Source organism: Typopeltis vanoorti, chromosome 8, assembly GCF_054136105.1.
Source record: "Typopeltis vanoorti isolate ZY-2024b chromosome 8, IOZ_Tvanoo_1.0, whole genome shotgun sequence".
Classification (NCBI taxonomy): Eukaryota; Metazoa; Arthropoda; class Arachnida; order Uropygi; family Thelyphonidae; genus Typopeltis; species Typopeltis vanoorti.
The window spans coordinates 50,033,068-50,049,766 of NC_143556.1; the positions used below are offsets into that span (position 1 = coordinate 50,033,068).

Genomic DNA, 16,699 nt, shown 5'->3' on the forward strand with positions numbered 1-16,699 from the left:
TTGCACACTGCTTTAGAAATTTTCTTCAGTTATTTGTAATTGTTGTAAAGTAACCTCAGTTAAAAATGCTGAAACAAAATAACACTAGCTATATAACTGACCAGCAAGTCAATTTACAAATACCAACTGTATAAATGAAATATTACTGAAATATTTTTATAAGAGATGGAATAATTAAGTACACAACCAAATTATTTTTGAGAATTACTTTTTTAAACAAAAAAAAATTAAATTTAAGGTTACATATATGTTATCTTAAACAGGTCAGTACATGTTTTGCTGAAAAAAAAAAAAAAAAAAAAAAAAAAAAAAAAATATATATATATATATATATATATATATATGCTCAACTTATAATTCCAAAATGAAATCTTAGATACACCGAAATGATCATACAATTAAATATAACAGATACCACTGATATTTGCAATAATAACTACACCACTCCTACAAAAATCAAACAAAAAAACACACGTTGCTACTACTTCCTTCTAATATTTTTTTCCTTCTTTTTTCAAAATGAATTTTTAGCCTTTTCTAAAATAACAAATTTTATTTACCTATTTTACAGTTATTTATATCTAAAAAATTAGCAAAAGTTAGTCTGATTTAATCCTTAATGAATGAATACTGTACACATTTTAAACATCTAAAACATATACTGTACACTGAAAACTTTATACAAAATATGCAATGTGTTAAAAAAAAAAAAAAATCAGATCTAAGTAGATTTTAAATAAAAACACAATTAAAATATACAATACCAGAAATCATAAGCAGCTCCAATAACTTCACCACAGATGAACAGTTTTAATTTTTACTTAACTAAATACAGTATACTCCAATTTTTGAAGTTAGCAGCATTAAACACAAAGTAATTTTTGTGCAGAAACTCTTAAACATAGATAACCACATAAATAAAGCTCACCATATTTACAATTCACCAGAGTATATAATAAATAATTCAACTTATCACATTAATAATAGCCTTTTGAAGAAATCAGACAAACTAATTGATTTTCATGACAGTGATATTCCGATGAATTGTTATTATAAACAAGTTCGTATTATTATATATATGGCATCTTACAAACTGCAGCCCCACTCAGTCATGAATTGGCCCAAGTGAGAGAAGTCATTACAGTAATAAATTTAGTTTAATCCTTTATCCACGTGTAGGCAAACAAAGTTTGCAAGCCTGAAGTATCTTCAGGACTGAAGCAACTCGTGGTAAAGGTGGACCAAGCTCTCATCACTACTTGTCTTAGTATCTCCCATAATGCAATGTGAGGTGAGATGAGAGCTTGGTCTGAGTGACGAGAGCTTGGTCCACCTTTACCACGAGTTGCCTCAGTCCTGAAGATACTTCAGGTATAAACTGTTTGCTTACACTTGGATAAAGGATTAAACTAAATTTATTATAGCCTAACCAAGTGGGAAAAAAACTTCGTAGAGTAACTAATTATAATTATGTATAAATGTATGTCGATCATCTTTTCACTGGATGCTATTTATAATTGTTGAGAGTCTTGGCCAGCTATTTCCTACTGGCTACCAGTGGAGACTGAACTGTCCCCTCAGTCTCCAAAAGTTAGATAGGGCTAAAATGGCCTCGCCTGCCCCTATAAGGGGGAATACAAGGAATTAGCTGATTTATTTATTTAAATGTATTTTGCTACATATATTCTTCTCTATTTTCAATTTGAGAGGCTAATGATTCAGTATACCAGTTTCCATAATTTTAATATTATTAGCACCAAAAACTAAAAGAAAATGATCATCCAAATCCACTGTCCAAAACTTCTGATCCCCCCCTGTTATGTGCCACTTTTGAATTTGTAAAGCCCTCCCTCTATGGGATTTCCATGTAAATGCACATTCAGGAATAAGTAACATTACGAAAACACTAAACTGTTTATTTGTCGACATTCAGAATCTGAGTATGAAATATTTCCTCCCATAAACACACCTAAATATATTTGAAAAATTCAAATATATTTAGGTTGAAATTCATCAATATTGAAGGGAATGTATACATTTTAAAATAAAATACATAATATAATTAAACATTTGCTAAGAGACCACACTTAAACAAACAAAAAACATATTTTTAACTCTCTCCTATAAAAATATTTCTTTACAGATATTTAAAATGAACATCGATATATTGCAGTCACCACTACATAATGAATACTTAAAAAAACAATCCAAATATGATATAAACTTAGACATGTTTATATGTACTTTTTTCCACATTTATTGTATCCCTGTAAATGTGTACTAGTTGCAAGAAAAATGCACCAAAATAAACTTTTTTTAGCTAATTAACACCACCATTAATGAAACATTAATTCTAGACAGAACATTAATTATATAAATTTAGAATCAACGTTTATTTCTCTCTTCTCATTTGTGTTATATTACATGAACTAGTGTGTGTGATGTGTGTGTATGGGAATGGGGGATGGAGGGGGAATAAAGAGGAACTAAAGGACCAAATGCAAATTTCAGAGGAAATTGCAAACAAAATTTGCAAAAAATAACTCCAACTACATCATAAAACAGATCTCTAATTTTGTTAGATTCATAAGAATATAAAGATAACACTACTGCTTTAACATTTTATATACTGAAATCTTTATATGGTTGATTGGTAGAGCCTCTGCTACTAATGGCTCAAGCAAAAAAAACTTAAGCAAGTTTGAGCACGGTTAGTGGTTGGAAGGGAACAACCGTTTGATGCTGTTGGCACACACTCTCCCTTGATGAGTCTTTGGACTCCCTGGAGGTGTCACATAATAATAATAATAATATCAATAATAATAATAATACAATGCTCAAGTGATATCGAGAAAAAGTTTTTGGAGAAAAGGAGGTAGGGAATTTTTTTCTTTTTGAATAAAAAAACAAACATTTTATATTCCTAAGAAGGGTAGAAATTCGGAGGGAGAGAGAGAAAAGAATACAAAGTTGAAGTAGATAAGCATTTCAAACAGCAGAGAGAAAACAGATGAAAGGAAGGAAGGAAAAGCCAATTGAGTGAATATGGAATAAGATTTTATGTGTATAAATAGTTTGATTGTATTTTATTATCTGGAAGAAAGTGAGCATGTTATAGTTGCCAATTCAATAGAATAATGCCCATGGAAGTACCTTCTGCAATTGATCATCTGTATAATCAAACTGAGTGAGTTACAATGAGATTTGAGGGAAATTAGCCAACTCAGTTTTCTATCTCTGAACACAATCAGGGACTTTTAGAGATTTACATGGGAACAGTATTTTAAGATAACGAAGATTTTTGATTTGATAGCAGGAAAGTAATTATTTAGGGAAGCAGGATAGCTACACATGTTGCTAGTCGACTGTTTAGATAATGCCAAAGCAAATAGTTATTTGGCTACTTTGCAAATTTTGCAAAAATAACAGCCACATCTGTATGAGTTTGGGTAACTCGATTTAAACCCTTATTAAGCACATCCAACTTGTACTACAGCAGAAATCAGACCAAAGTGCATTGCTGCTAATGAGTCCACCAATGGATATGGTGTTCTTAGGAAAGAAATCTGAAATCTCTTGTCTAAAGATCTGGGAAGAGAACTTAATAGGGCATCCTGTCCCATATAGCAAGGTTTATCTAAACTGTAAGAAGCTGAAATGGGTTGAATATGGTAAAATACATATTACCATAGATAACTTGGAATTAAGGTGCAAAGCATAAAGAGGTAATTTTGTGAATCCTCACAAAAAGTTGACAAATTTATGATACATCAGTACTTTTGATCTAAGGGTCAGATAATTTGTGAATCCTGCTCTTGAAACCAAACAGAAGTTTTTCAAGCCAAACCACTTCCGAATTACAGTAAGCAAGAGCAGTGGTCTTACATTAAGTGATGAAACCAGCTTAAGTTATTCACAAATATTCAATGCCAACAAAGGGATTTGAACACACAGCCTGCTAAGTGGCAAACATATATATTACTCACTGAGAGAACCAGTGCGTTCCAGCTTGATATATGTACATGTGATAAATTGTTGTATCCTTGAAAATGTAATTTCAATCATTCAAAAAATTAAGGATTTCATTTCACAAATGAAAAAAAATTGTTTCTGATAATATCTGCATAACATTTAATGACATCTAAATGTATGACTAATATTAGAACATATAAATACTAAGCTAATAAAGATAGAAGTAATTTTTTAAATTTTAATTCTTCATACACTCATTCATTCAATTTTTCATACAGAAATAACTCCCCTATCACCACCACACACTGGAATGGTTATAGAAATGTATGAAAAAAGAAAAACATTTCATAAGGTATATGCAGAAATCCAGTAATCAAGAGTTAAAACTGATTTACTGGGAAAATGTAAACTTTATGCAAGTGATCACATAAAAATGCCAATTAGGTGATTTAATTTTTTAAATTACATTTAGAAAAACAAATGTTTAAAAAACAGTTTGTATTAAATTTCATAAAACATTTACAGAGATGTCAAAAATAAAATATATTTGTAGAATAGATATGCACTGTTTCTATAACACTCACACAAAACTTTCTAAATTTCAAACAATTATCTCAGTAATAACTAGATGCAGGAGGCAATAAGATAGACGAGGACAAACACTGCCTTTCTCCAAGACCTGCAAAGAACAACACTATAAATTTACAAGCCACTATCTACTCTTTGTTAGTTATCCGACAGAGTAGATAGTGGCTTGAACAAAAGTAACACATCTGTTGTAATAAACTTCTTTAGAAGAGTGTTTTTCATGAAGTTATGAATACAGACCCATCTCTTGGTTGACTATTTCAAAATATATTTAATTTTGAAATTAAATATCATTTACTAGTTTCTTAAAGTCCACTCATATATTTTCATGTTAAATGTTTACAAGACTACGACGAGATATATTGTAGATGGTGAGAGTTTAGCTTTGTGTAGCAAGTCACCTGACTGCATAGAGGTCTAGAAATAATGTTAATAATATATTGTTATAAATGTTTCAGCTTATAACTGCAAGGTTGCATCTTTTAGTTGAAGAGATGCATATCCTTTTTTTGAACACATTTTGAATAACCAAAAGTATTTATAAAATAATAAAACAAAAAGCTGATGAAGATCGAATACTTCTTATCTGAAAAAGGAATTTAAAGGCTTATATTAATGATGAATATTATTTCCCACTCCCACAAGAATACAGTGGAATTTACAAGATGCACAATAAATGAATAATACTTGACACATTATTTAATGAAAAACTATTTTGTTTTTTATCATATTTTACATTATGTAAAAAATGTCACTGCTTCTGAAAAAAAAAAGTAAATTTATGTTCATTATTGAAATAAGTGCAGCAAATTACAAGAAATAGGATCTAAATTAGAATTTTAATTCTGTAAATATAATAACCCAATCATCTAATCATAATGGAAGGGAAATTCACTTGATGGATAATTGAAGGATTGGATAACAGATGGGTGCTATAAATCATTTGATACATTTACTAATTCAAGGATCAGTTAATTGAAGATCAGATAATTGCCTCAGCTGTACTTATAAAACTGAATATTATCAAGTTTTATTAAAAGGATCTCTAAGTTTAAAAATGTTATATATGCTTACTAAGAATAATAATTTCCTCTGAAAATAAATAAAAAATAGCATTGTAATTCCTTAGATCTCTTTCTTGTGCAGTCATGCCCTGAAAATAAGCATAGGCTCTCTACTTTTTTTTTTCTTTAATGGATGGTAAAGATTTGTTCATTTGCTGATTTCCATATAATAAAAATCCACAACATTTGCATCTGACACCATATACTTTCAATAACTGATCATGTTACTGAAGTTTAATTCTCTTTAAGAGAAAAGTGAATGGATGAAGGAAACTCCTAGTGAATACATATAGAATTTTTAATACAGAGGGATGGCTGCAATCTATAAATTCACCACAAATTAAAATCAGCAAAAATATATACTTATTCTCCCACCACTATCACCAACCCCATCACCAGAATTCTGATTTAAGAAACTATGTAATATTAAAATATTTAAATTTAAAATATTTGATAACACAAAAATGATTTTTATTTTGGAATTATTCTACTTTATGTATCATACAGCTGTTTTATGATGTTTAACTGTATCTTTCCAAGAAATTATATTCTTGTTTAATCCTTTAAAACCCAGGCGTAAGCAAAAAAAGTTTGCTTCCAACTATCTTCAGGACTAGACTATTCTACTGAACGATAATCTCAGCTGATAGGAAATGCTGTTTAAAGTGTGTGTGTGTGTGATGTGTGTATAAATGAAACCTTTATAAGTTAATAAAGAAGAGGCATATTGAAAGCTCCATGATGGTTCATCACCCAAACTATAATAAAGTGAAAAAAGTTCTGAATTTTAAATCAGCTCATTTCATTGTATAAATGATGAATGCAGAAATCTTGAGGCAAAACTTAGTTTTAGGTTTCAAGAATGATGGCTAAATGTATACAGTATATTATGCATCAGTCTTATGGTTTGTTGCATTTGTATATTTATCTTTTGATATGTGATGAAATTAATGGATTTAAAAATTAAAGAATGCTGTCCAATTTTATTATAACTTGGATTATAACATGCCATGAGACTTTCATTAGCCCTATCAGTTATTAATATAAGCAACAAACACAAAATTTCCATTAGTATTTTATCAATGGCCTATCTTCAGAAGAGGATAATTTTTCAATGCTTCATTGGAGAGGCATTCAAACATTGATGCATATTATGAAAGAAATTATTCTAGATTATGCGCACCTTTGAAATTCAGAAGGATAGTAAATATATATAAAGAAATAATGAATGCCTTTACAATTTCAACTGAACAGACATACACGTTTGTTCACTTTCATCTAAGTATGATATGTGTGTTAATGATCCAGCTCCCTTCTTTCCTCCCTTCTGATTTCAGGAACAGTAGCAGCTGTTCAAAAAGATCGAGAGAATCCTTCTCCATGTCTCACTTTCATACAGTGCTGATGTATTATAGGCTCTGCAACCTTTAATACATGTGGGATACCTTTATATTATGTATAAAGGTAATGAATTTTGATATGAACACTGAACGTTTCATCCATCCATCCATCTTTTGCTGCAGAATTTTGCTCTTTTGCTCCAAATAAGTGGTTTAAAAGTGGTAAACATTTCTCCAACTTTAATCTAAATATTGTCAAAATATCTTCCATAGATAGAATGCCATCTTTTAGGAAGACTGAATAATTAGCAATACTTAAGAATATTTTTTATTTTTATTATTTTATAGGGAATTCCAAAAGTGTCACTGTCTGCACTTCTATTATTATTATTATCATCATCTCGGGCAACTCCAAGGAGTCGACAGACTCATCGAGGGAGGCCCTAACATCATGTCAAGAGCAACTATTCGACATTCACATAGTATCTATTATACCTCGCCTTGAACTCATTCATGGAAAGGAAAAAGGTGTCAAAAACAGTGTAACATATCAACCTATATTGATTATACATGCTATGCAGAGTCAAATGATTTTCATTACCATCAAAATGTTCTAATAAAAGAGCACAAGCAGATTTCATATAACTCTAGGAACACATAAGCACACTACAGGTGAAAATTGTGTCATGTATGTGACATTGTTATATCATTGATATAACTGTATCCTCTCATTCGTTCTTCAACTGTTATACTGAACAGTATTTTATATATTATTTGTATTTTTTTTCATATAGAATTATAATATCTTTAACCTGTACAAGTATATCTTTCTTTTATATACATTTTTAAGTTTAAAAATATACTGAGACTCATATGTGAAAGTAAATTATTTAAGTACAGAAAATACCATATTCAATATGGAAAAATGAATGATTCTGAATTAGTATATACATATGGAATAGCTTCCAGAAATTGTACAAAAAAAAAGTATTATCCAGATCACAATATTTTAAAGATCTTTTACAGTACTAATTATTTAGATTAGCCTAAATTAACAATAATATATATATATATATATATATATATAACACCCCACCCATCACTGAAAATTTAGCATACAATAAATGTGGAGTTTTGCAAAGTGAAGACAGAATGATAAGACAGCATTTATATTTCAGAGCATAATACACACAGAGATAAATATGTTCAAAAATGCATTTCTGAAGAATGAAATCAATATTTAGTTACCATATTTTACATTAATAACAACTTCCATCTTCATAAAATATCAAATATGTGGCAGTCATAACTCATTTATATATTTAGTAATATTTACTATGAAGAATAAAAATATCAATCAAAATGGAATATATTTAAGTATATGTACAATAACTCAAATGTGGAAATGTGTCAAATCACATGTCAAAATGCTGCCTAGTGAAAGAATATTTTTTCACATGGACTACACTATAATGGAACCGAATATTTGATTTATAAACATTACTCTGTGACAAAACTGTCATGACAAAGATTGGTTTTTAATGCAAATTGATGACACAAATATCACCTTTATATTAAGGCTAAGTGTAACAGAAAGAGACTTCATTTGCCTCACTGTTCACTCACTCACACACATTCTTTCTTTCTCTCTTTCTTGATAAAAAAAAAAGACAAAAAATATCACTAGGTTGAACTTCTATCACTGGCAGCTTCTAGTTTAGTGTCTCCAAGTAAGCAACAGGAACTTTTCCCTTCTGTGTGCCTCTTTCCCCCATTAACCAATCAGGATCCAAGCCTGGTGCTGAACTTACTATAATCACCTATACAGAGCAAATATGTGAAGATATAATTTGAAAAGTACTTAAAATTAAAGAATAAAAAAAATAACCGAAAATTATAAAGAATATACTTTTTAAAACAGGGTTACCTATTTAATGCATAATTTCATTGCAAATATAAAACTGCAATGCAGTTTTATATTTTATAATTTAAGAACTATGTGCAGATGCCATCTTTTAAATTATTCACTACTAATAAACTGGTTTAGCTATTATACTGGGCATCTTAAATTGTGGACCTTGGCAGTTCAACGGTGAATAGAAGAGGAAAACAATCTTAATCTGCAAATACCGTTTGCCGATCTAGAGTTCAGCATTGAAAGAGAAAAAGAGGAAGACAGTTTTATGTACAATTAGGTGTTAGACAAGGGCAAGCACACTATCTCAGCTATTATTCATTATCTACATGAATCACATTACGAAGAAAAATGACACTAAGCCTGATACCAAAACTGGAGATGTTAATCTGTTCTTTACTTTATGCTGATGATGTTATACTCTTAAATAAAGTAATCAGAAATATTTTTTATAGATGATGAAAATAAACAGGAACACACATACACAGACTGAAAACACCAGCTGCATCCTGAATGGAAAACTTTTAGAATGAGTAAAACATTTCAACTATTCAGGCACACGTATTAGTGAATATGCTGAACTGTTTACTTCCAACGTAAATATAGAGTATATATTTTGTGTATAATGTTTAATTTTTTATTTTATTCGTGTGTCCCCCCCCCATTCCTCAACTACCCCTTAGGACTGGTTGAGCTCTCCCAATGAGGGATTAAGTACTATATCCTATGACTGTACCCTGTGTGTTCAAAGGGCTGGTCTGCCTGCTTGCAGGATGAAAAACCACAGATAAACTGGGGGGGGGGGGGGAAATCCTACTGTCCATGCCCAAGACTGGCTAACTTGGCTATGGCTGAGAAAGATCCTTAAGCTCCTCACATCGTCAACGGGAATCGAACCTAGGACACTCCTTCCCCAGGAATATTGCGAAGCACATAGCCACTAGGCTAACCACACAGACATAATGTTTAATTTATCCCATATATCTCCAGTGTTTTGACCAGATTTTCTCCTGCATCTTGTCATATGTATTTTCCAGATCTATAAAACTTAAATACAGATTCTTGTTATATTCCCACAATTTCTCAGTTATTTGTCATAAAGTTAAAATTCTCAACAACTTCTATTTGGACTGAACCCAGCTTGTTCTTCAAATTTCACTTCCATTATTTTCCTTAGCCTCTTCTCAAGTATGTTTACATAAATCAACTTGGAATGCTTAGCAGAGAAATTTTTCTGTAATTCTCACATTCGGCTCTATTTCCCTTTTTTATAGAACGGAACTATGAACTCTGCTACAACCACCTGGAATTCAATCCTCTGATCAAGCTTTCTGAATCATGCAGCACAGTCACTGTAAAATTTGTATACTTTCATAACAGAACATTTCAGGCTTTTGATATCTTTTTTCCCTACTTCAAATACCAGTATGTACTCTTGCTTGCATTCTTCTAGAATCTTTTCTAATACCGTTCTTTCAATACCTATTTCATTTAACACTCTTTCCAAGTAATTACTCCAGATATCCAGAATATCTTTAATAAATTTAGTTTAATCCTTTATCCCAGTGAGAGCAAACAAAGTTTGTGCCTGAAAATATCTTCAGGACTGAATATAGTGTTGTACTATCTTACCTGGGTAAGTAGTACAACACCAGGCAACTTGTAGCAAGCTACCAACACTCCTATCCCAGTATCTCCCATGATGCAAAACACATCTCCTTGTGGATATGTATACTGTTATGCATTAAGGGATTGGCCACTACCCAGAATAGTTTCGACCTTTATTGAGGTCTCTTCAGATTACTCTTGTTTCGACCTTATTGAGGTTCTCTTGGGATCTTGCTCCACCTTTGCTACGAGTTGCCTGGTGTTGTACTACTTACCCAGGTAAGATAGTACAACACTATATTCAGTCCTGAAGATATTTTCAGGCGCAAACTTTGTTTGCTCTCACTGGGATAAAGGATTAAACTAAATTTATTATAGTCTAACCTAGTGAAAAATAAACTTTCAATAGAATATCTTTAGTTTCAATTTTCATGTTACCTTTATCATCTCCTTTTACTGTGCTCTTCCATGTAAGTATGGTCAGGAGATTGCACAATTGCACAATGGTCAATTGCACCAGTCGCTCTAGCTCTTTAGCATGACCCAGGGTGCACCACGAGGAGGCGAGCTAGAATTGCACCCATACTCAACTTAACTCTACTCTGCATTTAATAACAGGTTGCATTAGGAGTACACCCTTACAATGGTTCCCCACTTTGGGCCATATTGCTCCTCCGGAACTGCGACAACAGGAAGCCTTGCTTCGTGAATATAAAAGAATTTTAAATAACCAAAATCTCCCAATACATTAATTTATTCCAGATGCTTTATCCAATAGACAAAAATCCAGAAGACCTGCCATAAAAACCATCCATAATCTTCTTAGCCAGAATGGTGAGTAGGTGGGATGTACTGTAGTCCCAAGCAGTATCACCTGAAGTTGGCAATCACATAAACATCTTCCAAAAACAATCTGGATTTGACCTGCCCAGGAATATATGGACGACAGCTAACAGGATTCGTACAGGCCATGGTGTATGTGGAGACTTACTTTCAAAGTGGGGTAAGATACCAAATCCCCACTGTCCCTGTGGAGACGAGACCCAAACCATTTACCATATAGTACAGGAATGCGAGCTGACAGCATATCCAGGTGACTTTAAGGATATCGTTGACCTATCCCCAGAGGCGATCAACTGGATCAAAAACCTAAATGTTAAAATATGACTAATCTTCTGTCTGATGCTTGTCACAAATTTCATATTTGTATTTGCCTGAATGTAGACTTTTTTTTTTTTTAATCATATATGTGTATCTTATCTATACTCATGTGTATTATATCTTATTGTCTTTTAACCATGTGTACAAGCCATACGATAAATAAATAAATAAATACTGTGCTCTTTCCTCCATTTTTAAGCTTTTTCACTAGCTTCCAGAACATTATGCTACTTTCCTGATATTTATCTTCTATATTTTTAGCAGTCTTTCCATGATTTTTGCTTAGCTACTTTTACACATAGCTTAGCATCCTTACATTTTTCTCTATATTCCTTTGGGGCATCGTGAAGACTTATTTGCTAGAAAGTTTTGATTTGCTTTCATCTTTTCCAAAATTGCTTCTTGTATTCACCTTGGTGTTTTGATTTTTCTATCCTTGCAGACAACCTCACCACATCCTTCCTTAGCTGAATCAATCAGTGCTTTCTTCAGAGTTTGCCAATGAAATTCCAAGGTTTGATTTTTGTTTTTGAACTCTTATTTTTCCCTTAATAACATTCACATAGCTGAGTCTACAGTTTACCTGTAAAAGCTGCTAACTTTAATTCTTCTTAAAACTTACTTTAATACTCTTATTCATTTATGATATTCATTTATATCTTTCTTAAAACTGATGGTGACGTTCATTTCCATTTCAAATACCCTATATACTCTTATATCATAAACCAGAGTGAAGATATCACTATAAATGATATAGTCAAGGTTATGCACATCTTTATACTAAAACATGTAGTGATGACCAGTCCATGTCTGAACAGGCAAGTACAGGTAGGCATTCAAAAATCCGGCCATCGATAATCCGGTTCCTTCAGATCTCCGGCATGGATTTCGGAGCGCGCATTTTCAAATTTACCGCGTTGGCACGCCACTGTTTTCTGTTTATGTTTTGAAGGCGCTGTAGTCAATAAGCATTGCGATAACATGCTTATTCCTTCTCATTTTATCATTTATTTGCTGCTGTGCAGTCCCATTATGGATTCAGCAAAGAAAAGAGGTGGCGTATTAATTAAAATTCTGAGGAACTATTTTATTCAGTTGAACTAAAATTCTGTAGAACCGTTATATTTAGTTGGTGAACATTAAAATTTCATAAGCTTTTCATTTTCTGTTAAAAATATACAGCATATATAACATCCGGCATTTTCAAAAATCCGGTACCCTTCAGGTCTGGAGGTAGCTGGATTTTTGAATACCTACCTGTACAATTATTATTGGCTTTGTCGTTTTCTACAAATTTTCCAAAAAACATTTCTATATACCTGGGATTAACTTCCTAACCCTGCCATTTAGATCACCAATAAGGAGGAGCTTTTTCTATTTCTTAATGTCAGATGTCTTCTGTAATGAGTTGGTTGATTGATTCTGCATTTATGGCTGAAGCAACTCAGGCTACGAGGTCATGTATAATGTCTGCTAATTGCATGTGTTCTAATGGCTGGTTCTAATGTTTTGTGTGATGAAAAACTTCTTCCTTAGGAGAAGTTTCTGTGGGACCATAGATACAAATAAGTTTCACTGTCCAATTTCCCCATTTTGAAATTTGTCCACATAACTATACTTGAAATTGTCTGACAAAAAAGAAATATAACATTCTATATTTATTATTTAACAGACTTATCTGTTTTTAGGCTCTATCTCAGTAACACCAATTATGTTCATGTGGCACTTCTCTACTTCAGACAGTTTGACTTCTTTTCATTGATACCTCTTAAGTTGATGGTGCCTATCTTCAATTCTAATGAGTTTGTTCCAGTAGCTGACTTTTCACTATTGATAGTGGTTTCCTAATGCATGCAGTGAGAACCTTGGTGAGCCAGGTGATGTCCCAGCCATCATAACATTTCAACATGTTGTAGCATCATATCTGTTTTTGGTTTCAGCCAATACAGAATACAACTTAGTCGATTAACTTCCAAATTGCAAATCCATTATTTTTTCAGTACTCAATTTTAGTTCAGTATACCTACTAATGGAATGCATCGTGTTAATCTGAAGACCAGACATTAGGTCAAAAGTTCCAGTTAGTCATCTACCGTTGACCCTTATTTGACCCAAAAAATTGCATACTGGGGTTTATGCAATCCCAGTATAAAAAGCAGTATAATTTGAACATTTCAAAAACGACTGCACAAAAATATATCTTTACAATCTTTGAAAAACTTTAGTATACTAAAATCTTTCTGTTGAATAATTTCTCAATGCTGTCAAAGTAAACTGAGCTTTTCATTTAATTTCCAAGTTTTTTCAGATGTTAACTGCACAAAACTTATAGGTACAGGCAGGCTTAGGTATTGATGACCATTCATAACAGTGCCTCACAGTATAAATACCAGAAGAAAACAAATTTAATGAACTTAATATTTCATTGGATTTCTAACCAGCATTTTCAGAGAATAAATATGCAGCACTCAATTAGACTAGTGTAGAAACAATTCAATCAAACTGAAAAGGAACTAACATCCTAACAAGGTATCTAATGACTGGATAATATCAAAGTTAATTCAGAGAAATCAGACAAGTGTGGTCTTAGAATGACCATTCTTCCATTATGCTACATTTTATTTTATGTTCTGAAGGCAGATGTTAATAGATCTGTACAAAGTAGGATAACTCGCACACACAAAGAACCTTCCTACATTACAGATGCAAGAGGATATAGCTGATCCCTAAGAGAACAGATGAAGGTTGCTAGGAGGATGTGTAACTTCAAATAGCATGGAGAACAGTTAGACTGATCTTGTGTATTAAAATGGCTACCATAGGGATGGGAGAGGGGGAGCTGTAGCATTTGGTCTATATTATACAGATTATAGCCATTAACTAAAAAGAGTGTAAGAGTTTTGAGGACAACACCATACTATTGAGATGAGAAATGGTGTCAACTTATTTAAGTACAATTAAATAAATTTTTCAACTCTGTACATAGATGATGTAGTCTGAATTTTTCAGGTTAAGATTTTTTTTAAATTAAGGTTTAAGGTGAATAGAATTTTTAATCAAGAGAATGTTGCCTATATGTGTGGGAGGAGTGACTTTGTTAATTGTCTGACAAGTTTATAGTTTGGGGTACTGATTTGTGAATTTTTGGAGTCCATGTTATCTGTGATGGTTTTCAATGGTAAGGTTTCAGTTTTTTTGCTAATTTCTTCACAGACTTCACTAATTTCTTCATGTTGTTTATGTTACATCTATGTTAGATTTAACATAAAAATTAAGTCATGACTCTGACCAATAGGAGACAATACAAGTACACCAAAGACAGAAACACCTAGCCGACATGACATAGCCTCCCCTTCCCCCAAAAGTTCCGAAGACAACACTCTGTCGAAACGGTTCACACCCTTTACTCTAGCCTGTGACCTTTTCCCATCAATCCCTCCTCTTTCCCAAAGAATAATTTTTATCTTCAGATCCTTCTCTCACCCCCCCCCCCCAAACGCTCTCTACCCAACCCTTAACAAAAATAATATTATACATATTAAAAAAAAATAAAAATAAAAAAAATCGGTTTTTTCCTCAAATAATTCTCCCACATTACTTTACACCCCCTTCCTTTAATGGCTTAACAGCAGATGAATGCATATCGCATTCATCTATAGGATAAGGAGACAGCAAACAACATCCAAAAAAGTATGTCCGAATTTTCCTCCTATATTAGTTTTATAACATATCAGTAATGCCCTAAGATTTGAGTAAAGAGTCAATGACATTGTAAAAAAGGGGCACTCCTAAATGAAAGTAGGCTATATTAACCATAAAATTATAGTGTATTTTAGAGGAGTAACATGAGAATTTTCTCAGAAATAACACTTATCTCTAGACATAATATATGCATTTTTGATGCATTTAAACAGCAAACATTCAAACACACACACACACACACTTCACTACATGAAAATAAACTAAAAACTGTTTCTCCTTCCCAGGCACAATAATTACATATGACTACAAAATGGTTCATTATGGTTTGCTGTTACAGAACCCTCTCCTCCACCACACCCTCCCACTTGCAGGTACTAACAGAAGCAATCACAGTATTACCTATCCCAATAGTATAATATCCTCAAAACACACACAATTACACTCATTTAGCCAAGTGCTACAACCCTTATAAAACATACAGACAACATGTTTCCCACACCATCACCACCAACTCTGCCTTCATTTCAGACAAATTATGGACTCTACAACTGTGTTAGAAATAACTATTTTAATTTCCTGATGTTTCAACCATCATATTAAGGTCATCATCTGGAGTACACGCGCACACACACACATATATATATATATATATACACATATACAGAGACAAGCTATATTACATTTATCCAGTATGCTAAAGAGACAATGATTTGATCAACGGTTATTCTACTAGCCTGACCTCTAGTGAAAATAAAATAAAATTTAATTAAAATAAATAAATGAAATAAAATAAAATAAAATAACTACATCAAAGATATATTCTATTTAAGACAACATCAGAGAAACATTCTTTCATATAGATAGTTTTATTACAGCAAAAGTGATGTCCTAATTTAACATGACCATTGTTATATCAGATTTAAGTTCCTGGATGGTGTTCCTATTTATAATTAACTCTTAGGGAGAAAGGTTATGTGGGTAGAATATTTGCCTTCCATATTCTTGGGATTTTTAGACTATCATTATTGTTAAGATTAGGGTGGCTGATAAGAATTTCACAGGCCTCCTTAAATTTACATTCATACCATGTTTTGGATGAAAACAACCGGTGCTTATACAGTATATTCTATGTAAAGTGTTCAGGACATGATCAAAGAGACTAGCTTTACCATAGTTATTATATTTAATGTGTTGTTTATGTTCCTTTTTTCTGATAGGGATTGTGAGTCCTGTTTTTTCTATATATAGGGCAAATTATAGGTGCAATGAATACAATATACTCCAGAGTGGGCCAGTGGATCCTTGGATGAGTTGAGTAAGTTCTTTAATTTTGCAGGAGGTTTAAAGGT

At 32.2% G+C, this 16,699-nt stretch overlaps 1 protein-coding gene across 4 annotated transcripts in view; it reads right to left on the bottom strand.

The window, feature by feature from the left end:
- Nucleotides 1-349: 349 nt before the first annotated feature.
- EndoB (SH3 domain containing GRB2 like, endophilin-B) overlaps nucleotides 350-16,699 on the bottom strand; it is a 277,611-nt gene continuing 261,261 nt past the window's right edge. For 3 of the 4 annotated variants that reach the window (XM_090397230.1, XM_090397229.1, XM_090397226.1), the window contains one exon: nucleotides 8,482-8,784. In XM_090397230.1, coding sequence (XP_090253356.1) covers nucleotides 8,677-8,784 — 108 coding nt within the window. In that variant the 3' untranslated portion in view covers nucleotides 8,482-8,676. Of the gene's footprint in view, nucleotides 1,623-8,481; nucleotides 8,785-16,699 lie in introns of those variants that run through there. The other variant, XM_090397228.1, reaches the window with a different exon arrangement.